General features: G+C 36.1%; 1 protein-coding gene across 1 annotated transcript in view; it reads left to right on the top strand.

Moving 5' to 3' along the window:
* Nucleotides 1-24,203, top strand: part of DPY19L2 (dpy-19 like 2) — a 95,739-nt gene extending 71,536 nt beyond the window's left edge. The window contains exons 17-22 of the mRNA XM_086396525.1: nt 1,200-1,224; nt 11,459-11,578; nt 12,501-12,675; nt 19,083-19,182; nt 20,326-20,451; nt 22,183-24,203. Coding sequence (XP_086252651.1) covers nt 1,200-1,224; nt 11,459-11,578; nt 12,501-12,675; nt 19,083-19,182; nt 20,326-20,451; nt 22,183-22,333 — 697 coding nt within the window. The 3' untranslated portion in view covers nt 22,334-24,203. The remainder of the gene's footprint in view (nt 1-1,199; nt 1,225-11,458; nt 11,579-12,500; nt 12,676-19,082; nt 19,183-20,325; nt 20,452-22,182) is intronic.
* The last annotated feature ends 67 nt before the right edge of the window (nt 24,204-24,270 follow it).

Genomic DNA, 24,270 nt, shown 5'->3' with positions numbered 1-24,270 from the left:
GCTCATTTATCTTGGTGTTTTTCTTCCATCCTATTTGTTTCTCATGATTTGATTGTATACTGATATTCTAAATTAGTTACTAGATTTATTTGTATCCATAGTTATTGTTGGGGTCTTTGGTGATTATAATACTTACCTACCAGGCCTCTTCCTTACATGCAATCACTCACTACAGGATTCTGTTGTGACTGACAGGTTTCTGGATGTGTGGGAACCCATCCATCCACACCCACTTCCACCCTTGACTGCAGAAGTCAGGAAGGAGCTGCAGTGGTGGCAAAATAATTGAGTGATTTCAGTACTCTTCTCAGTGGCCTTCCCCTCACTACTCTTTTTTTTTTTTTTTTTTAATCTCTGGATCTGTGTGTGCCCCTGAACTTCCTTATACTTCATACTTTCATATTTATACTGTCTTACTTCTCTTGCCAAACCCAAAATCCATATGAGAAGGCCTTTTATACTACAAAGCTTTGTTATAAAAGTGAAATATTGTCTTTACAATGGGAAGCAAAATAAGCAGTCTTGTACCTCTTCCCAATCTAACACAAACTGTGGAGAATAAGAACAGGATCTGTTCTGTTCACACTGTGTTCACTGCACAGTGTCTGGAATACGGTAGGTATGCCATAAATTTTTAGTAAATTTTTAGACGTAAATATTTAGAAAATTTCTAAAACAACTTTTGTGGAACTAAAAATATTTATATGCTTTACCCAAAAAATTTATTCTAGAAATTTATCCTAAGGAAATACTCAGAGATGCTTACAGAGTTTTAAGTGCAAGGATGTTCATATTTATAATTGTGAAAAATAAAAATAACTCAAAAGTCACAGCAGTGCTTATCTAAAGCATAATATATGTATGTGATTGAATATTTAATAAATATTCTTTTTATTATTTATTTCTCCAAAGGGAGTATTTAGCAATCAGTAAAACCCATTTTGTCTTAACCAAGGAAGAGCATTTTGATATACTTTAAATAGAATGACTATAAATCATGCCTTTTAAATTTCCATTGTTTTTAGTAATTTTTATCTAATTTAGTAATTTTTTGGTAGAACTTAGTAATTTTTATCTAACAGCTTTATTTATATATTAATTTATTTAAAATATAAGAACAAATAAGTGGAGGTTCATTCTGATATAATCATAGTATAATGAACAGTCAGTTAATAGAGAATATTTTTGTTTTATTCCAGAAAACAGCTCCTTGAACATGGTGAGGTAAAGCTTTCATTTTAATCTCTGCTAGATTTGTGTATTATATTTAAGTTCAAGGATATTCACAAAGGTATAACCTTGCTGCAGGTGTACCATCAGCAGTGCTAAAGTGGTTCAATACTGATAGTAAATTTCTGCTGATCTTCCCACTTTTTAAGCTGCTCTCAATTTTGAAGAGTGGTAAGGACTTGACAACCAGAAAGCTGATTTATGACCACTGAGTATAATTAAATTAAATTACCTTCATTCATTCATTCATTCAACAATAATAAACATTAATTTCTAGCCTGCTGAGCCAATCAGCTATGGGCCATCAGGGTAGGTACTGTGACTGGTGACTTTGCCACACACAGACTTGATGTTCAATCAGTTATAATCTTAGCAGTGTTATAGGATAAACCAGATAGTATAGCAGTGTTCCTGCTCTCAGATACATCTAATTTTTCAATGGAGAACAAAACAGGATAGTCTTTTTTTTATGGTGCTAAATTGTTCTGCGATAAGAGAAAAAATAGCATGGGCTAGAAATATGATTTCCTAAGTAATAGAACTTTGAGTCTTAAGGGACAGGTCAAATTTACATGAAAGGACCACTGATTGTGAACTTAATAGGAATAGCTTATGATGATAAACAATATGTTTTGAATAGTTACTATGTGCCATGTACTGTGCTGTTTGAGTCTCATAATATTATTCCCACTTTGCAAATAAGAAAATCATGTTAATTAAATGATATTAGCTGTTAAAGATAATGATAACATCAAAATGACTTAACTCAGTGGAAGTTTAATTCTTTGCTCACATAAAGTTAAAACCAGAGTTTCAGATTAGCAGGTGGTTCTCCAACAAGCAGTGTTTCAGGGACCCAGATTCCTTCCACCTATGGTTCTGCCATCTTTAACATGTGGTTTTCAGGCTTGATTTGTACAAGCCAACAAAGAAAAAAGAACACTGCATACTGGAGGCTTTGTAAGAGCTACCCCTGGAAAAGAGACAAATATCGCTTCCTGCTCACAGCCAGAACTCAGACATATGGCCACACCTGACTGCCAGGGAAGTTGGGAAGTAGAATCTTGCTGTGTTTCTAGGAATAAAAGCAAAGAGTCTCTGCCAAGAACTGGAGACCTGGAGAAATGAAACAGTTCACCTAAGGTCTCACAGCAAATTTGCAGTAAATCTTCCATATATCCACTGCCAATCCGTTTCCAGCGCTCCTAGAGGGGTGGTCAGCACTTTCTGCTTCCTATGTGCCAGGTATTTTGGTTGGGGAGGGTAGTTATTTACTTACTTTTATACTTTCATTCTCACAACAACTCACTGATGTAAATACTTTTACTTTTTATTTCACAGATTAAAAAAAAAAATGTTGAAAAGAGATGGTCAGTAACTTGCCTAAAGTCAGAAAGCTAGAGTGAGCTGAGCTTTGTAGAGCCAAGTACTATGAATCCAGGCAGTGTAGCAACAAAATCTATGCTGTTTGTCATTCACTCTGCAACCACCTAATTCCATAAGTATTCCTTAAGTTTCTGCCTCCCTTTTTCACATTAGTTTGCTACCTTCTCATTGTCATTCATTTCTCCATTTATTCTTATTTTGCCCACTTTTCTCTTTTGTGTTAATTCTGTATATTTATCCATTCAATCTTTATTATGTGCCTACTATACACCAAGTTTCTACTTCTATGGAAATGAAGGTATATAGTAGAAGGAAAAAACGAGAACATATAAGTATATGTGAAATGACAAAGGGAGATATAAAAGTAGTACAGAAGAAGTGATTAAATCTGTGTGGAGGGGATGTGGTAGTTGGAGAAAGGTTTTTAAAATATATATAGAGGAATAGCTAGCTGAAGACAAAGGATGCACATGTGCAAGGAAGACAGAAGGTAATGAATTTATCTGGTTTAGCTCAGTTCAGTGACTCAGTTGTGTCCAACTCTTTGTGACTCCATGGACTGCAGCAGGCCAGCCTTCCCTGTCCATCACCAACTCCCAGAGCTTGCTCAAACTCATGTCCATTGAGTCAGTGATGTTATGCAACCATCCCATCCTCTGTTGTTCCCTTCTTCTCCTGCCGTCAATCTTTCCCAGGGCCTTTTCCAATGAGTTGGTTCTTCGCATCGGGTGGCAAAAGTATTGAAGCTTCAGCTTCAGCATCAGTCCTTCCAGTGAATATTCAGGACTTATTTCCTTTAGGATTGACTGGTTTGATCTCCTGGACGACTCTTAAGAGTCTTCTTCAACATCACAGTTCAAAAATATCATTTCTTTGGCACTCAGCTTTCTTTATGGTCCAGCTCTCACATCCATACGTGACTACTAGAAAAACCATAGCTTTGACTAGACAGACCTTTGTTGGCAAAGTAACATCTCTGTTTTTTAATATGCTGTCTATGTTTGTCATAGCTTTTCTTCCAAGGACCAAATGTCCTTTAATTTTATGGCTGCAGTCACCATCTGCAGTGATTTTAGAGCCCAAGAAAATAAAGTCTCTCATTGTTTTCATTTTTTCCCCATCTAGTTGCCATGAAGTGATGGGAATGGATGCCATGAGCTTAGTTTTCTGAATGATGAGTTTTAAACCAACTTTTTCACTTTCCTCTTTCACTTTCATCAAGAGGCTCTTTAGTTCTCTTCGCTTTCTGCCATAAGGGTGATGTCATCTTCATATCTGAGGTTATTGATATTTCTCCCTGCAGTCTTGATTCCAGCTTGTGCTTCATCCAGGGTGGCATTTTGCATGATGTACTCTGCATATAAGTTAAATAAGTAGGGTGACAATATACAACTCGATGTACTCCTTTCCAAGTTTGGAACCAATCTATTGTTCATGTCCTGTTCTAACTGTTGCTTCTTTACTTGCATGCAGGTTTCTCAGGAGACAGGTTAGGTGGTTTGGTATTGCCATCTCTTTCAGAATTTTCCACAGTTTATTGTGATCCACACAGTCAAAGGCTTTGGCATAGTCGATAAAGCAGAAATAGATGTTTTTCTCGACTTAGGCTTTTTCAGTGATCCGACAGATATTGGCAATTTGATCTCTTGTTCCTCTGCCTTTTGTAAATCCAGCTTGAATATCTGGAAGTTCTCATTCACATACTGTTAAGGCCTACCTTGGAAAATTTTGAGTATTACTTTGGTAGTATGTGAGATGAATGCAATTGTGCGGTAGTTTGAACATTTGTTGGCATTGCCTTTCTGTGGCTACGGCTGAGTTTTCCAAATTTATCCATAGATATAAGGCAAATCAGTGTTGCTGATGGATAAAAATGACAAGGTGGGAAAAGTAAGCAGCATTAGACTGTGGGAGCTTTGTATGCAAAGAAGCTGGACGTTATCAGGACCTTGTTGTGAAGTTGGAGATGGTGTGGTCAGATCTGAGTTTTAAATACTTTAGTCTGTTGGCAGTAAAGAAGATTATATATATATATTTTTGAAAGGCAGTTATAAGTCAAGCTGACCAAAAAGAGGACAGTGATAGAAAATCTCTAATTTTTTTTAAACTAAAGTGGGTATGTTAAACTCCTAATACATAAACAGATTTAAATTTCTAAAAATAGTAGATCTTATAGAAGGAGATGATAGCTTTCTGGGCAGTACCAATGTGAAGTCTTGTGTCTTCCTGGCACCTAATCCTACTCCCACTTGTGACTCACACTTGATAAATCTCTTTGGTTTGGGATGGAACTGTTTTCACCTTGACTTCCCTGGTGGCTCAGATGGTAAAGTGTCTGCCTACAATGCGGGAGACCCGGGTTCGATTCCTGGGTCAGGAATATCCCCTGGAGAAGGAAATGGCAACCCACTCCAGTCCCACGGATGGAGGAGCCTGGTTGGCTACTGTCCATGGGGTCACAAAGAGTCGGACATGACTGAGCGACTTCCCTTCACCTTAAGGGATGACAGGGTGTGAGAGGCAGAAATGTTGACAAACTCTGAATGTGATATGATAATGAAAGGTTGTACATTCCAGCTTGTTTCAAAATTAGGTGAGGATTTTGAATAAATCCTTAGGATACTTTTTTCACCAGGGAGTAAGTTCTAAGTTCCTTGCTTTGTGCCAACCCTCTGAATCAGGGACAGTCTGCAAATCTCAACTCACTAAATGAACCCCTGGGTCACCTCCCTACTGTCATGATATTATTAAAGTTTATTAGATTAGTGGAGTCTATTGTGATTTTTTACTCATAATTTAATGTATTTGTGTTTTATTTGTTCCATCATATTAGTTAGTTTTAGCCAGCTGTTCCATGTTACGAGCTTAGAAATTAATGAAGGAATACATAGTAATTCACAGGAAAGAAAAAGAAAGAGATTTAGAAACAATATTTAGTTCCAGAATATCATAATACTGTGAAGAACTTGTGAAAAGATGGGCTAGGGAGAGATAACATTTAGAATAATTAACTCCTGAATATTCTTTTGACCTACTCATACCTCATTTTGAGCATGACAGTCAGTATTGCATCAGCCTTCACTTTTGTCTAGTCCCTAATTTATTATATTTTGTGATTACTTTATATTAGATCCTTTATATTTAAGTCCATTTTATTTTGTGTTTTATATTATAAACAAAGTTTTTCTGTTATAGCCAGAGGGCTTTATATGACATACAGCTGAAGGCATATGTCATAACATACAACTTATTTGGAGCTATTCAGTTGAAAAACTGAAGTGATCCAGAATTTGGGGGAGAAATTACTTCTTTTGAGAAACTGGTATTGAGTAATATATTTTGGGAATCCGTACACTTCTGTATTCACAGATTAATAGAACTATATTGTTGAATAGTTTGTTGTTTGGAGAGAAAGCATAAGTTAATAGTGCAAAATCATAATTACAGTTTTTAGATAATTGAGAACTGAGATGCACCAATAGGTGTGGAAGTTACAGGAAAACACTAGTTCAGTTTTAGAAAAGATTTTCTCACATATATACAGCATCTGTCTTTGTAATAGGTACTCCTATGGCATATTCCTATCCCGGGAATGGTGAATATTCTGTTCATAGATTTATAGAAGTGATCCCTGTTTTGGGTAGTTGATTAAAGTAGATGGCTCACATAATCTACCAATCTGTGATTTAGTGGCCCTCCAAAAAAGGACCTATTGGGTGTGAAATGTGTAGGTTTTCTTTCTCCAAAGCATGATTCAGATTTTGTTCAAGGGTGAGTCTGACTAAGGAAAATGAAGGGGTGATTTTGAAATAAATTTTCCACATTGCAAACTTGGGTTCAAGAATTATTTTAAAAAATTAAAGATTTCAGTTTTTAAACATCATTTTAAAATGAAAAAAATAGCTTTAGGTACACTTTTTGTCATTCTGTTTTATTTTTATTTTATTTTTATTTTAATTGGAGGCTAATTACAATATTGTGGTGGTTTTTGCCATACATTCACATGAATCAGCCATGGGTGTACATGTGTTCCCTATCCTGACCCTCCCTCCCACCTCCCTCCCCATCCCATCCCTCAGGGACATCCCAGTGTACCAGCCCTGAGCACCCTGCCTCATGCATCAAACCTGGACTGGCAACCTATTTCACATATGACATGTTTCAATGCTATTCTCTCAAATCATCCCACTCTCGCCTTCTCCCACAGAGTCCAACAATCTGTTCTTTACACCTGTGTCTCTTTTGCTGTCTCATATATAGTATCATAGTTACCATCTTTCTAAATTCCATATATGTGCATTAATGTACTACATTGGTGTTTTTCTTTCTGCCTTACTTCGCTCTCTATAATAGGCTCCAGTTTCATCCACCTCATTAGAACTGATTCAAATGCATTCTTTTTAATACCTGAGTAATATTCCATCGTGTGTGTGTACCACAGCTTTCTTTTTTTTTTTTTTTACTTTTTTTAAAAATTTCATTTTATTTGTAAACTTTACAATATTGTATTGGTTTTGCCAAATATCGAAATGAATCTGCCACAGGTATACATGTGTTCCCCATCCTGAACCCTCCTCCCTCCCCATACCATCCCTCTGGGTTGTCCCAGTGCACCAGCCCCAAGCATCCAGTATCGTGCATCGAACCTGGACTGGCGACTCGTTTCATACATGATATTATACATGTTTCAATGCCATTCTCCCAAATCTTCCCACCCTCTCCCTCTCCCACAGAGTCCATAAGACTGTTCTATACATCAGTGTCTCTTTTGCTGTCTTATATACAGGGTTATTGTTAAATCTTTCTAAATTCCATATATATGTGTTAGTATACTGTATTGGTGTTTTTCTTTCTGGCTTACTTCGCTCTGTATATAGGCTCCAGTTTCATCCACCTCATTAGAACTGATTCAAATGTATTCTTTTTAATGGCTGAGTAATACTCCATTGTGTATATGTACCACAGCTTTCTTATCCATTCATCTGCTGATGGACATCTAGGTTGCTTCCATGTCCTGGCTATTATAAACAGTGCTGCGATGAACAGTGGGGTACACGTGTCTCTTTCCCTTCTGGTTTCCTCAGTATGTATGCCCAGCAGTGGGATTGCTGGGTCATAAGGCAGTTCTATTTCCAGTTTTTTAAGGAATCTCCACACTGTTCTCCATAGTGGCTGTACTAGTTTGCATTCCCACCAACAGTGTAAGAGGGTTCCCTTTTCTCCACACCCTCGCCAGCATTTATTGCTTGTAGACTTTTGGATCGCAGCCATTCTGGCTGGTGTGAAATGGTACCTCATAGTGGTTTTGATTTGCATTTCTCTGATAATGAGTGATGTTGAGCATCTTTTCATGTGTTTGTTAGCCATCTGTATGTCTTCTTTGGAGAAATGTCTGTTTAGTTCTTTGGCCCATTTTTTGATTGGGTCATTTATTTTTCTGGAATTGAGCTGTAGGAGTTGCTTGTATATTTTTGAGATTAGTTGTTTGTCAGTTGCTTCATTTGCTATTATTTTCTCCCTTTCTGAAGGCTGTCTTTTCACCTTGCTAATAGTTTCCTTTGTTGTGCAGAAGCTTTTAAGTTTAATTAGATCCCATTTGTTTATTTTTGCTTTTATTTCCAATATTCTGGGAGGTGGGTCATAGAGGATCCTACTGTGGTGTATGTCGGAGAGTAATTTTGCCTATGTTCTCCTCTAGGAGTTTTATAGTTTCTGGTCTTATGTTTAGATCTTTAATCCATTTGGAGTTTATTTTTGTGTATGGTGTTAGAAAGTGTTCTAGTTTCATTCTTTTACAAGTGGTTGACCAGTTTTCCCAGCACCACTTGTTAAAGAGATTGTCTTTAATCCATTGTATGTTCTTGCCTCCTTTGTCAAAGATAAGGTGTCCATATGTGCGTGGATTTACCTCTGGGCTTTCTATTTTGTTCCATTGATCTATATTTCTGTCTTTGTGCCAGTACCATACTGTCTTGATGACTGTGGCTTTGTAGTAGAGCCTGAAGTCAGGCGGGTTGATTCCTCCAGTTCCATCCTTCTTTCTCAAGATAGCTTTGGCTATTCGAGGTTTTTTGTATTTCCATACAAATTGTGAAATTATTTGTTCTAGCTCTGTGAAGAAAACCGTTGGTAGCTTGATAGGGATTGCATTGAATCTATAAATTGCTTTGGGTAGTATTCTCATTTTCACTATATTGATTCTTCCAATCCATGAACATGGTATATTTCTCCATCTATTAGTGTCCTCTTTGATTTCTTTCACCATACCACAGCTTTCTTATCCATTTGTCTGCCGATGGACATCTCAGTTCAGTTCAGTCGCTCAGTCGTGTCCAACTCTTTGTGACCCCATGAACCGCAGCACGCCAGGCCTCCCTGTACATCACCAACTGCTGGAGTTCACCCAAACCCATGTCCGTTGAGTTGGTAATGCCATCCAACCATCTCATCCTTTGACATCCCCTTCTCCTCCTGCCCTCAATCTTTCCCAGCATCAGGGTCTTTTCAGATGAGTCAGCTCTTTTGTATCAGGTGGCCAAAGTATTGGAGTTTCAGCTTCAACATCAGTCCTTCCAATGAACACCCAGGACTGATCTCCTTTAGGATGGACTGGTTGGATCTCCTTGCAGTCCAAGGGACTCTCAAGAGTCTTCTCCAACACCACAGTTCAAAAGCATCAATTCTTTAGCGCTCAGCTTTCTTTATAGTCCAACTCTCACATCCATACATGACCACTGGAAAAACCACAGCCTTGACTAGACAGAGTGTCAGACTCTGCAACCCCATGGACTGCAGTACGCCAGACTTCCCTATCCTTTACCATCTCCCAAAGCTTGCTCAAACTCATATCCATCGAGTTGGTGATGCCATCCAACCATCTCATACTCTGTCATCCTCTTGTCCTCCTGCCTTCAATCTTTCCTAGTATCAGGGTCTTTTCCAGTGAGTCGGTTCTTCGCGTCAGGTGGCCAAAGTATTGAAGCTTCAGTATCAGTCCTTTCAAAGAATATTCAGGATTGATTTCCTTTAGGATGGACTGGTTTGATCGCCTTCCTGTCCAAGGGACTCTCAAGCATCTTTTTCAGCACCACAGTTGAAAAGCATCAATTCTTCAGCATTCGGCCTTCTTTATGGTCCAACTGTCACATCTGTACATGATTACTGGAAAAACCATAGCTTTGACTATATGGACCTTTGTTGGCAAAGTGATGGCTATGCTTTTTAATATGCTGTCTAGGTTTGCCATGGCTTTTTTTGCAAGGAGCAAGCGCCTTTTAATTTCATGGCTGTAGTCACCATCTGCAGTGATTTTGGAGCCCCCCCAAAAATAAAGTCTGTCACTGTTTCCATTTTCTCCCCCATATACTTGCTATGAAGTGATGAGACCAGATGCCATGATCTTTGTTTTTGAAAACTGTTCCACACCATTAAATAGTCTTCCAATTTATTAATGTCTATATAACATGTGATAGTGGAGCTTCTCTGGTAGCTCAGATGGTAAAGAATCTGCCTACAATGCAGGAAATGCAGGAAACCTGGGTTTGATTACTGCATTGGGAAGATACCCTGGAGAAGGGAATGGAAACCCACTCCAGTATTCTTGCCTGGAGAATCTCATGGACAGAGGAGCCTGGGGGGCTACAGTACATGGGGTTGCAAAGAGTCAGACGCAGCTGAGGAACTAACACTTTACTTTTCACATGTGAAAATGCAATAATTTACTTAGTCTTCTATATTGTTCATTTAGTTTGTTTCTATTTCTGCTGTGAAAAACTCACTTAAGTTACCATCTTTATAGAAGTATTTTTATGTTTTGATTATTCCCTTTAATGCCTAGAACCAAAATTTAGGTTGGTTTGGTTCTAGGGTCTTGGCTAGACCCTAGCCAAGGTTGGCTCTTTTCTAGGATCTTGATAAATATTACTAAATTACAAACATATACCAGTTATTACAGTGTGTGGTTTCATGGCATCCTCTCTAATACTCAATATTAATTTAATATTTGTCAATTTTATAGATGAAAATATTATTTTTACTATTTACCTTGTTTTAATATTAGTGGTTTAGAACATGAATATTTAGTTAATTTTACTTGTATTAATTCTTTGTCCATTTATGTACTGAGGAGTTTGTTGATATTTTATGAATATGTCTATTAGAAAAGTTTTGTTTGAAAACTTAGCTCAGTGAAACTCCATCTTAGTCAAAATGGGGTGTCCTACTGATTAGTACAAATATTTATACAATTCCACTACTTCTAAAATAACCTAGATTGTGTTACAATTTTTGTTGCTGACTAAATATCACAAATTTTTGAAGCACCCCATTTTTTTAAGTCTCTGTGATTCCCTTTCTCACCTGGTATAGGGCCTTGCTCAAATACCACCTTTCAGGAGTTCCACTCTGATGATCCTAAGTACACTTGCAACTTCTGCCTGTGACCTCACACCACACCCTGCACTTCAGTCTCCTTTTCAGCTCTACTTCCTTTTCCATTATGCTTACCACTTTCTGAAAGACTGTTTAATAGGTTTTGTTTTTTGATATATCTGTTTATTTTCTGTCTCTCCTTACTAAATGTACTAAAATGTGAGTCTCCTGAGGACAGGAATTGCTCAGTGGTGTTTTAGCACCCTACTGTATCCAGCACTCACAACAGTACCTGGCATATAGCAGGCATTTGATAAATCTTTGTTGAATGAATGAACGAATATTAATAGATGTATTACTGAGTTAAAAGATCCTTGTCCTAGTGAATACCAATAGTTTTAATATACTTTATTGTACATATACTAATTTTAAAATATGAAGTGAAAATTAATTTTTGTTTTTGTTTTTATAGATAATTTTTCACACATTGCAGTTGTTTGCATTTACTCCCCTTGCCATTTTAATTATGAGACTGAAGCTCTTTTTGACACCTCATATGTGTGTTATGGCTTCCCTGATATGTTCTCGGCGGGTAAGGTATTCATTCTTTTATAACTACTCTATAACACTATAGCAACTACAATGTAGTTAATCATGGTTTTGGTCACTAATCTAAAACATAAAAGCACTTGGTGTTTTTTTATCTTAAGTGATTTAAAGTACTAGTTTGTGATTCATTATAGCATAAGAAAAGCAAATTCAAGTAGCTTTGAAATTTATTCCTGGACTTTAGCTGATAATTCTGTGACTTTCCCCTCTATCAGTATTCTCACTAATATAGTTTTTGAAATTCAGGTAAGTGTAACAGTTTCATGGCCCATCAAAACTATCCTCAAGTGCTCTTGTAATAACTAGAGAAGATGCAGTGCAATTGTTCTAGTATTGTCCTGTTGGGCTTGGATAATCTGTGGAAAAATTGTCAGTTTCTAAGGTTCTGTTACTGTAGCTCATATGCAAGACAGCTAGATAAAGTAGCTAGAATTTTGGGACCAAGTTACTTCTAGAGACCCCTTACTTGGTCTTGATTATAAATGTTTTGCCTTAGAATATCATAATACTTAAATTCCTGAGAGGATAAAAATTGTCAGTACTAATGGTGTTTCCCTAGATATTCAAGATGTCCATAAAAGACATCCAGATATTATAGGATTTAGTTCGAGGATATGTCAGAATTATGATTTGTTAACCTTAACTCCTGCTTGTAAATCTGTCCTGGAAGGATCAGGTATTTCTTCTTTAATTCTTTCAAGAGGAAAGTAAGCTCCATTTTTAACTGGATCATATAATTCTAAAATATTTGCTGGTTTTAAACAATAGATAATTATTATATTCTGTATATTATTAGTATCAAATGGTAATCCATCTTGGTTTAGGTAGAAAGGTGAGAATATTATTATTGATCCAGTAGCACTGTTCATATAAGAATGATAAATAAATGGTTTCTTTCATTTCAGCTCTTTGGCTGGATTTTTTACAGAGTTCGTTTTATGCCTGTTATCCTCAGTCTTGTAACAGTAATGTCAATACAAGGTTATGCAAACCTCCATAATCAATGGAGCATAATAGGAGAATTTAATAATTTGCCCCAGGAAGAACTGATACAGTGGATCAAATACAATACCAGGCCAGGTATGTAGCTGTTTTGATTATATGTATAGCTAGCACACACACATACACTTATACACATTATATGTTGTTATACATTTGTGTATATTGTATAGTTGTCATTTCATATATGTATGTGTGTATATATGCAATTTAAAAAAACACATGCATTTATACCTTCACACATTTTTAGTGTGTTAATTGCAGCGTTCATCAAATCAAATTTCCGAAAGGAAACTTTGTGTCCTCTTTAAACCCCTCCTGGATACCTGTCAAAAAGAATTTTAATTGATATCTAGAGTTAATAATTGTTCACAAGTTATATGCTATAACTCTGAGATTATTACTGTATCATAACAGTGACACTTCAAAGTAAAAAACCTTTAATAAATGACAAACTTTTGCACTGTGTGACAGGCGACTGGAGAAACCAGTTTTGACTGTGGGGAGGTTAACAATACCCTTCCCATTACTTCCGCCAGTGCATACCCTCTGCTTCATGTCTATAAAACCAATCACATACAGAAGGGTTAAAATCTTGGACATTTGGGTTTTTTCACTAACTCATCTCAAAAAGATGATTATACATGCTACTTTTAAATAGTTTAAAATATTTTTTTAGGTTTTCTTTTCTTACAGTCTTTATCTAAGACCACCTCAAGCAGATTGATATTTACTTCATTTTTAAATACCTTTCCAGAGAATGAATATATTCTATGCTATTTTCTGCAACTACTCTATAGTCCTGTCCGAGACAGTTTTTTCTGGCTTAATTTCTTCACTGTGATTTATTTAAATTTATTCTGTGACTCTTTGAGCCACTTTCCTCTTATCTCCTATTTGATAGTCATCATTCTATTATTTAGCTATCATTAAGGTAAACTCTTATAAACTTCAACTCAAATATTTGGTCTGTGTCTTTCAAAGGATGACAGTGACAATGCCTCATAACTTAGACTCTGAGTCTTAGAGCTTCCAGGCTAGTTTAGTCAGAATTTTTGAACTAATCCTTTATTTTTTCCCTATAAAGTACACGGTAGTTACTGCTTTTAATCTCTCTCACCCCTCACCACTTACAGCTGTTTTTCCAAAGCTTTAAAAGGTATCTGTTCTTTTCATGTTTGCTTGCATCTTTGTTCCAGTGTTTGTCTTGGGTTCTTGGCAAAGAAAGCCTATGTTTAGCAAACTTACCCTTCTAAGAGATTTCCTACAAACTCTTACGTCATTTTTGCCTCTTCTTTGATCCTACCAATTTTTCTCATCTCTGTATTATGAGTTCTCTCATGGTTACCACAGGTTTTATTAAACGAAGCTTGAGATTCTATAATTAGGGTGAGACTAGAGCTTACATTCAGGTCTACCATGTAGCTTTGCATAGTTTGTACACAGCACAAAGGTGCTCAGTTGAGAGGACAAGAGGGAACTGTAATCCAGCCTGTGGTCCACTCACAAGTCATGTATTCGTGAGGTTCTGTCAGATCAGAAGGGATACTTTTTTCTAATACATGCAGTAGGCTAATTGGAGATTTAAATATATTATAGAAAAGATCCTGTGGTTTCCCTGTCATGCTCATATTTGATGCCTTACTCCCAAGAGGAAAGAAGCAGCTAAGGAGTATTTCTCCCTTTCCCTCTGTTTCATAGACGGTTTCTTCTCCGTGGTTCCAGTTCTTGCTGGACAGGCTTCCCTAGTTTCTTCTGGATGACCCTAGTCCTGAGCTTGGGTCCCTCTAGCCCAGAGTTTCTCAACTTTGAAATTTGGGGCTACCCTTTACACTGGCAGAATAATATTTAGCAGCATTAGCAGCATTCCTTTCTTCTACCAATCAGATGTCAGTAGCACCTCTCCCGTAACAGTGTGGTAACCAAAAATGTCTCCAGAAGTTGCCAGGAACAAAATTACTCCTGACTAAGAGCTTTTCATCATTAATTATTGAATCTTACAGTAATAAAGATATGTTTACTTCAGTTTATTTATATGTTTTTTAATTTAAGGCATATGCTGCTGCTGCTAAGTCGCTTCAGTCGTGTCCAACTCTGCGCGACCCCATAGACGGTAGCCTACCAGGCTCCTCCGTCCATGGGATTCTCCAGGCAAGAATACAGGAGTGGGGTGCCATCTCCTTCTCCAATGCATGAAAGTGAAAAGTAAAAGCGAAGTTGCTCAGTCGTGCCTGATTCCCAGCGACCCCATGGACTGCAGGCATATGAAGAGATATAAATCCCTTAGAAGAAATGTAATTGCCCTCATTGTCAACAAAGGAGTCCAAAATGCAGTACTTGGGTGTAATCTCAAAAACAACAGAATGATCTCTGTTTGTTTCCAAAGCAAACCATTCAATATCACAGTAATCTAAGTCTATGCAGCAACCACTAATGCCAAGGAAGCTGAAGTTGAATGATCTGTGAAGACCTACAAGACCTTCTAGAACTAACACCAAAAAAGATATCCTTTTCATCACAGGAGACTGGAATGCAAAAGTAGGAAATCAAGGGATACCTGGAATAACAGGCAAATTTGGCCTTGGAGTACAAAATAAAGCAGGGCAAAGGCTAATAGACTTTTGCCAAGAGAATGCATATACGGTCTTCCAACACAGAAGAGACAGCTCTACACATAGACACCACCAGATGACCAGTACTGAAATCAGATTGATTATAGTCTTTGCAGCCAAAGATGGAGAAGCTCTATACAGTCAGAAAAACAAGACCAGGAGCTGATTGTGGCTCAGATCATGAACTCCTTATTGCCAAATTCAGACTTAAATTGAAGAAAGTAGGGAAAACCACTAGGCCATTCAGATATGACCTAAATCAAATCCCTACAATTATACAGTGGATGTGACAAATGGATTCAAGAGATTAGTTCTGATAGAGTGCCTGAAGCACTATGGACAGAGTTTCATAACATTGTACAGGAGGTGGTGATGAAAACCATGTCCAAGAAAAAGAAATGCAAAAAGACAAAATGGTTGTCTGAGGAGGCCTTACAAATAGCTGAGAAAAAAAGAGAAGTGAAAGGCAAAGGAAAAAAGGAAAGATACACTCATCTGAATGCAGAGTTCCAAAGAGTAGCAGGGAGAGATAAGAAAGCCTTCCTAAGTGAACAATGCAAAGAAACAAAGGAAAACAATAGAATGGGAAAGACTAGAGATCTCTTCAAGAAAATTAGAGATACCAAGGGAACATTTCATGCAAAGATGGGCTTGATAAAGGACAGAAATGGTATGTACCTAACAGAAGCAGAAGATATTGAGAGGAGGTGGCAAGAATACACATAACTGTACAAAAAAGATCTTATTGACCCAGATAATCAGGATGGTGTGATCACTTGCCTAGAGCCAGACATCCTGGAATGCAAAGTCAAGTAGGTCTTAGGAAGCATGACAATAAACAAAGCTAGTGGAGGTGATGGAATTCCAGTTGAGCTATTTCAAATCCTAAAAGATGATGCTGTGAAAGTGCTGCACTCAATATGCCAGTAAATTTGGAAAACTCAGCAGTGGCCAAAGCACTGGAAAAGGTCAATTTTCATTCCAATCCCAAAGAAAGGCAATGCCAAAGAATGCTCAAAGTACCACACAATTGCACTCATCTCACCTGCTAGCAAAGTAATGCTCAAAATTCTCCAGACTAGGCTTCATTAACTGAGAACTTCGAGATGTTCAAGCTGGATTTAGAAAAGACAGAGGAACCAGAGATCAAATTGCCAACATCCATTGGATCCTAGAAAAAGCAGAAGAAGTCCAGAAAGGCATCTTCTTCTGCTTCATTGACCATGCTAAATAAAGCCTTTGACTGTGTGGACCACAACAAAATATGGAAAATTCTTCAAGAGATGAGAATACTAAACCACCTAACCTGCCTCCTGAGAAACCTGTATGCAGGTCAAGAAGCAGCAGTGAGAATTGGACATGGAGCAATGGACTGGTTCTAAATTGGGAAAGGAGTACGTGAAAGCTGTATATTGTCATCTTGCTTATTTAACTTATATGTAGAGCACATCATCAAAGAAGGCAATGGCAACCCACTCCAGTACTCTTGCCTGGAAAATCCCATGGACGGAGGAGCCTGGTAGGCTGCAGTCCATGGGGTCGCTAAGAGTCGGACATGACTGAGTGACTTCACTTTCACTTTGCACTTTCATGCATTGGAGGAGAAAATGGCAACCCACTCCAGTGTTCTTGCCTGGAGAATCCCAGGGATGGTGGGGCCTGATGGGCTGCCGTCTATGGGGTCGCACAGAGTCGGACACGACTGAAGCGACTTTGCAGCAGAGCACATCATGCAAAATGCTGGGCCAGATGAAGTGCAAGATGGAATCAAGATTGCTGGAAGAAATATCAATAACCTCAGATATGCAGATGACACCACCCTTGTGACAGAAAGCAAAAAGGAACTAACAAGCCTTTTGATGAAGGTGATAGAGAAGAGTGAAAAAGTTGGCTTAAAACTCAGTGTTGAAAAAATGAAAATCGTGGTATCCAAGCATGGCAAATAGATGGGAAACAATGGAAACAGTGACAGACTTTTATTTTCTTGGGTTCCAAAATCACTGCAGATGGTGACTGCAGCCATGAAATTAAAAGACGCTTTCTCCTTGGAAGAAAAGTTACAACAGACCTAGACAACGTATTAAAAAGCAGAGACATTCCTTTGCGGACAAAGGTCTATCTAGTCAAAGCTATGGTTTTTCCAGTAGTCATATATGGATGTGAGAGCTGGACCATAAAGAAAGCTGAGTGCCAAAGAACTGATACTTTTGAACTGTGATGTTGGAGAAGACTCTTGAGAGTTGGCCAGGAGATCAAACCAGTCAATTCTAAAGGAAATCAATCCTGAATATTCATTGGAAGGACTGATGCTGAAGCTGAAGTTTCAGTACTTTGGCCACCTTATGCAAAGAACTAACTCATTGGAAAAGACCCTGATGCTGGGAAAGATTGAAGGCAAGAGGAGAAGGGGATGACAGAGGATGAGATGGTTAGATGGCATCACCGACTCAATGGACATGAGTTTGAGCAAGCTCTGGGAGATGGTGAAGGACAGGGAAGCTGGTGTGCTGCAGGCTGTGGGGTTGCAAAGAGTTGGACATGACTGAGCGACTGAAGAGCAACAACAAATTCATTCAAAGTTACATTTAGAATGGTTAATAATATTTGAAAATAAATATTCAATTATTTCCAGTAGATCTGAGTAATATGCCTAGTTCTTATTGGTGGTTTTACTTTGCTGATTAAAAGTGATAATGATCTTCATAGTTATATAATCATTTATTATATGATTCTAATAAATCATATTTATTTCTTTCATTTGGTCTTTTTGTCTCTCAAGAAATACAACTAAAACTGAAGCCACACAGTAGATTTTGGTGTATCACTAGTTACAACCACAAAGCAACGGATTTATACATGGTATTATTCCAGAAAGTACTACTAACATGTAATGAAATGGTTTGATGAAATGTATTTATAAAGTCAAGACTTAGTTATGAATATTTAAAAGTGATCTGAGGGAAGAAAACAATGCCTTCATCTGTCAAGTTCTCAGGATTACAGTTCATAACCCATGAAACTCACTTTAAAACATGTACCATGAGACTTGCCCTTTATAAGTCTTCTAGTTCCTAGAACTTTAGACTGTTGGAACAAGATATGAAATTTTACAATTCTTTCCAGTCCCGTCTTTGTAGTGCTGTCTGTTAGTATAGCACTTGAACAGGGCAGTGTGCTCTAGTGAAGTGGCTGAGAGGGTGGGCCCTGAGAGTTCCTAGCTGTGCTGTCTAGGGCTAATTGCTTTGCTGTCTCTTAGCTTCCTAATCTACAAAACAGGAATAACATAGAACCCACCCCCAAAGCTGTGCAAGTTAAATTGTATAATCACCAAGTGTATGGCACCAAGATAACATTTAACAAAGTTGGCTATTATTATGTAGACCATCAGTAAATATTAAGTGAAAAAAAAAGAATGCTGTCAATGATTATTATTTTAACTGTACTTCATCTTTCTTGGGCTTCCCTGGTAGCTCTTCTGGTAAAGAATCCGCCTGCAATGCAGGAGAGCCTGGTTTGATTCCTGGGTTGGGAAGATCCTCTGGAGAAGGGATAGGCTACCCACACCGGTATTCCCAGGCTCCCCTGGTGGCTCAGATGGTGAAGAATCTGCCTGCGATGTAGGAGACCTAAGTTCGATTCCTGGGTTGGGAAGATCCCCTGGAGGAGGAAATGACGACCTACTCTGGTATTCTTGCCAGAAAAATCCCATGGACCTCTGTCCACTGGTAGGCTACAGTCCATGGGGTCGGAAAGAGTTGGACATGACTGAGCAACTAAGCACAGCACATCTTTCTTAACTGGGTTCAAATATTACAGATGAGTAACTTTTGGTTTTCTTTAAAACATGTTGTTAAGAAATATAATCTTGTTTTGCAGATGCTGTTTTTGCTGGTGCCATGCCTACAATGGCAAGTGTCAAGCTTTCCACTCTTCACCCCATTGTGAATCACCCACATTATGAGGATGCAGACTTGAGGTGGGCAACTGATAGAATACTACAACCAGACACACCAAGGACTTCTGCTGACTCGTAGGAATGGGGAAAATGTTTATCTACACACACACATTCTTTCATCCTCATGTTCATTCTAGAAGTTAAAAAGTAGTAACAATTCAGAAATTACAACATGTACCTGTTAAAGCAACCTTAATAAATGGCTGAAAACTGAAAAAAGCAAAACTGAATTTTGCTCAAAGTAAAAACTAGATCAAGAAACCACTCTTGATCTTACTGGTAGCCAATGATTAGCCTTTTTTTCACGGATAAAAAGAGTTTATGAAGTCCACTATGTTAAATGCTTTTATGCTCTTTTATTAGTTGCTTATGGGAACCCTATTTTCCACTGAAATCTGAAAGTTTTGTTTTCCTTAAGTGACTTTTAAAAATTATTTTAATCATCCTAGTAATTGGATAATCTTTTCCTTGTAATGTGACCTTGGTTTATTGTTAAAGGTAATATTTTAAATTAAAGTTTTATGTTTGGCTTTGAAGATTGGGCATTCTGTATGTTTGAACTCTTAAGAAAAGTCTAATGTATAATTGATCATTTACTTAGGATTTTATAAAAACTCCCATTTAGAACTAAATCATCTGTCTACCATATTTTGGTCAACATTCCTGTTTCTCAAGCTTCTGTTAGGGTACTTTCTCTACCTGACTACTACTGTAGATGCTCACTGTCTAATTATTCTATTTACTACATTCATCTTCAACTCATATGTCTTTCAGACCTTCTCTAAATGAAATTATCTACTGAAATCTGTATTTTCACTATATTTAGCCTCTATCTGAGTTTCTTCCGGATTAGTTGTTTTATTAATTATGCAAAGCTAATTTTATATTCTGAACTATTATACTGCTACCTATCTCTAGACTCTAAACTGGCTTATACACTGATAATCAGTACCTGAAAAATTCAAATTTCTGTAAGTTTTAGAACATTTAAAATGTAAGTAAAATGTGGAAATTTCTATCCCCAAATAATTCATGCTGTTTGGGATCATGTATAATCAGTGCTCCATCCAGTAAGCATTGGGGTTTTAATTTGGTAACAAAATTTCTTTAGTCAACTCTGTTATCACTTATTTAGAAACATTTTTTACTTGTTTGAATTTAAAGAGCTCGGACAAAAATAGTTTACTCCGCATATAGTCGAAAATCTGCAAAAGAAGTGAGAGATAAGTTGGTGGAGTTACATGTAAATTACTACATTTTAGAAGAGGCATGGTGTGTTGTGAGAACTAAGTGAGTATGAGCCCTATGCTCTATGATATATGGTATATTTTAAAGCAATGAATGTTTTACTTCATTACAGCAGTCCTGATTCTTTAAAATTTTTTATTTTAAATTAATTCCATTAAAATTGTTATCTTGGCATTTTATTTAAAATTCTTGCATGGAATTATATACTATTTAAGCATAATGTGATTTCAGAAATGATAGTGTATTTTGCTATCCTAATTCTTTCAATTTTAACATCTGAATGTTGCTTTTTTCCATAATTTTCAAGTTTTTAAAACTTTTATAAGATATCTAAAATACAGATTTGAATTTATAGCAAAGTGAGATAGTAGCATTCTGCTACTACAGCTGATTTACATTGGCTTTATAAGACATATAAGAAAAGTTTCACATAACTCAGAAGGACATAATAAGAAAATATTTCTAATTAACAGTTTTAAATTTCTAAATTTTGAATACCTAAAAAATACATCAAATTCTGAGATGTGTAATGAATATCATCAGGCCTTTGTTTAGTCTCCTTGATTTAAAAAATCCTTAGTTGTATTAACCTTAACATTAAGAATTTTCATTTCTCCTATGAATAATTAGGAATTGGCTGTATTAGACTTTTGAAGAGCTAATTTTTGAGATTTTCGTAGCCAATTGTATCTAATTTTAAAATCTAATAAATAATGTATAGGAAGAAGTATATCAGTACTTGCAAATGTGAGTGGGGACTAAACCCTCCAATCAAATGTCAGAGATTGAGACTGAATATAAAAGCAAAACCCATCTATGTCCTTCCTTACAGGAAGATGCATTTTAAGTACAAATACATGAAAGAAAGGTTGAAGTAGAAAGGATAAAAATTTACCACTTGAGTAGCCATGTGTGTAGCATATGCTAAATATGTATTTTCTAGCATATTCTAAAAAGGCAACACTATAGTGTGGAAGGAAGATCAGTACTTACCTAGGCTGATGTTTCAGGGAGGGGATTGACTATAAAAGAGTACAAGGGAACTCGTTGAGATGATGGAAATTTTCTGTCTTATGATTATGATGGTGCTCACACACATACACGTTTACCCATGCTTATGAAAATTTACACATAAACTGGGTGAATTTTATTGTATGTAAATTATACCTCAATATAGACTGATTTTGTCTGACTTCTTCCCTGTAATGATTCCCATGCAGGGTTATTCTCTAGTGAGAAATATCTCATTCAGTCCACTCAGAAAGGGAAGAGTTGAGGGGAGTAACAGTGGCAGAAGAGCTTCTCTTTCCTGCTTTGGACTTTATATGTTATCATGCTAATTTAACTCAAAATTTAAGTTCAAGAATATGAAGTAGGTAATTCATCAGGAATTAGATTAACTATTAACTTTGCTTTAATTTGTCTCATTTTACAGTAAATGGGTATTATATTTGGATGGCAGTACCGCTTAGAACATATGTTCATTTATATTTCACTTTGAAGGTGGATTTTTAAATATATGTTTCTGAATTACATTGAGCTCTTATTATTTGATTCAATCATATATTGGTTATTTGGTTAACTGGAATATAAGAATATAGCATAATTTCATTTTATTATTAATATCCCTAAATTTTAAACATGTTTTTTGAAATGTACTAAGATCTTTAATTTATTAAATGTTAGTCTCTAAAAATCTGAGATATTTTATAATTATAGTTCTTCTAGATATGAAAATGCATTTTTAATATATATATTTGCTTATTTTTTCAGGCCTGGTTGCAGTATGCTTGAAATTTGGGATGTGGAAGACCCTTCTAACTCAGCTAACCCTCCCTTATGTAGCGTCTTGCTCAAGGATGCAAGGCCATACTTCACCACAGTGTTTCAGAATAGTATGTACAGAGTGTTAAAAGTTAATTGAGAAAAGACTGCCCGTTACACTGTGGTGCAAAGAGGTGCACAAAAACAATCACTTTAGTTTATTTACATTAATAAAAATCACAAGCTTTAATAAGGGACCCTTAAAAACAAGATAGGAAAAATGATTTAAAGTTTTTCTAATTTCTAAAAGGTAAATTATTTCATTGTTTTCCATTGAATGTCAGCCTTATTAAACTTGTCATATAAATGAGTAAATCATTTCATATTCCATAAATAAATGTTCATCTTAAAGTTTTAAAGAAGAAAAATATATGTAAGAGAACAATGAAATTGAATAAATCAAGAATATATAAGTCCTTTTGTATCCAACGAGGCGAATTGCTTCTAATTTTCTCTAGTTCTAGGATGTACAAACTCAAACTCTTCAAAACACTTAGAAGAGACTAATGCAGTTTCTGAAATGACACTTCCCTAAGATCCTGCTACTGATCACAACCTCTATCTTTGTGAGGAAATTTGTTTGTAACCATGTGTCTATTAAGGTTGTTTTTGCCTTTAGTAGCCCTCAGGAAAGATCTTTAATAGCTTTTAACAACTTTTTTTTTAATCATTTCAAGTTTTTTTCAAAACAGCTTATTTTGCAATGTTTTCAATCTTTTTAAATTTATTTATCCAGCCAGATATTTTCCACTGATCAGTTCTCAATTTAAGTTCAGCAGATTATTAATCTGTCTTTTAGAATACAGTGGTTTTTTTTTTTTCTTTTACTATCCAAGTAAAATTGTTATAGTACACAGTCAAATTTAGGGCTTAAGCATTATCAGAAAAGAAAATCCAGTTAACTTTATCAAATAAAATTTGAAGAAGCAAAGGCATTTTCATCTTGAAGTCCTGTAGCTCATTGGTCATAGTCATTTTTACCCCAGTCACCATCTTTTTTAATAATATGTTTTAAGTCCTTATTTAGTTTTGGTTTTGGATGAGGACAGTAATGTTTTATAGATCCTCTCTTCCAGTATAAAACCTATCCAACAGTAATGCTTTGAAAAGTGGTAGTTATCTAGAAAATATGGTTGCCAAGTGGAAAGTTAAACACTGTCTCTGATTGATAGATGTTGAATATGCCATATCTGTAGTATTTTAATGTGCATCTACTTTAATAATCTTGGAATGTTTGTAATTCCCTTGTTTTTGGCCCTCTCTGTGTTTGAGATAGCAAAATGACTTAATTCCATAGATTAGTTCATTTATAGTAGGTAGAAAAGTACATATACCGGAAAACCAATAAATTATTTTTCAACTTTTATTATAATTGTAAAATATTTTAATACAAGATACAGAACAGCTAGGAATATAAAATTGTATTTATATTCACATTTCAGATACTTTGTTTTGATCTAAGTATGGGGCAAAGAAGTAAAGGAGATAGAACACCTAACACAAAAATTGAAATATATTTTGGATGATGCTTTCATAGGAACTATTCTAAAGAAGTTGGTAGAATTTTTAAAGAACTTTATCAATTAATAAAATATGCAGTACAAGTATATTTACATGGATTTATATATAGGGAATCAATAAAATTATTTTCAACTTTTAAAGTTGTAAAATATTTTAATACAGGATGCAAAGCCACTAAGAAAGCATTATTTTAGCATTTTCAAATATTTCATTTGGTATAAATGTGAGATAAAAGAGCTACAACACCTAAGATTAATGAAATTAAAGTAGCACATTTTGGATAGTATTTTCATAAGCAACATTTAAAAGAAATTGCTAGAATGTAGCAACAAAAATGGATGAGTTGGATTAACTAAAACATTTCATATAAATATAATGTATTAATGTGAATTTATGTTATTTTCACGTGCTATATGTGTTTTAAATTAAAAAAGCCCTTGAAGATCCTGGCATGTGTTTTCTGTCTTTCTTCATTCTTTACTAAAACCCATTTGGAAATTGAAATCACTCTGATAT

Source organism: Bos grunniens, chromosome 4 (genome assembly GCF_055505025.1).
Source record: "Bos grunniens cultivar Pamir isolate PY7600 chromosome 4, Bosgru_T2T1.0, whole genome shotgun sequence".
NCBI classification, from domain to species: Eukaryota; Metazoa; Chordata; class Mammalia; order Artiodactyla; family Bovidae; genus Bos; species Bos grunniens.
The sequence above is the reverse complement of the archived record's forward strand: the minus strand, read 5'-3'. Positions and strand labels throughout refer to the sequence as shown.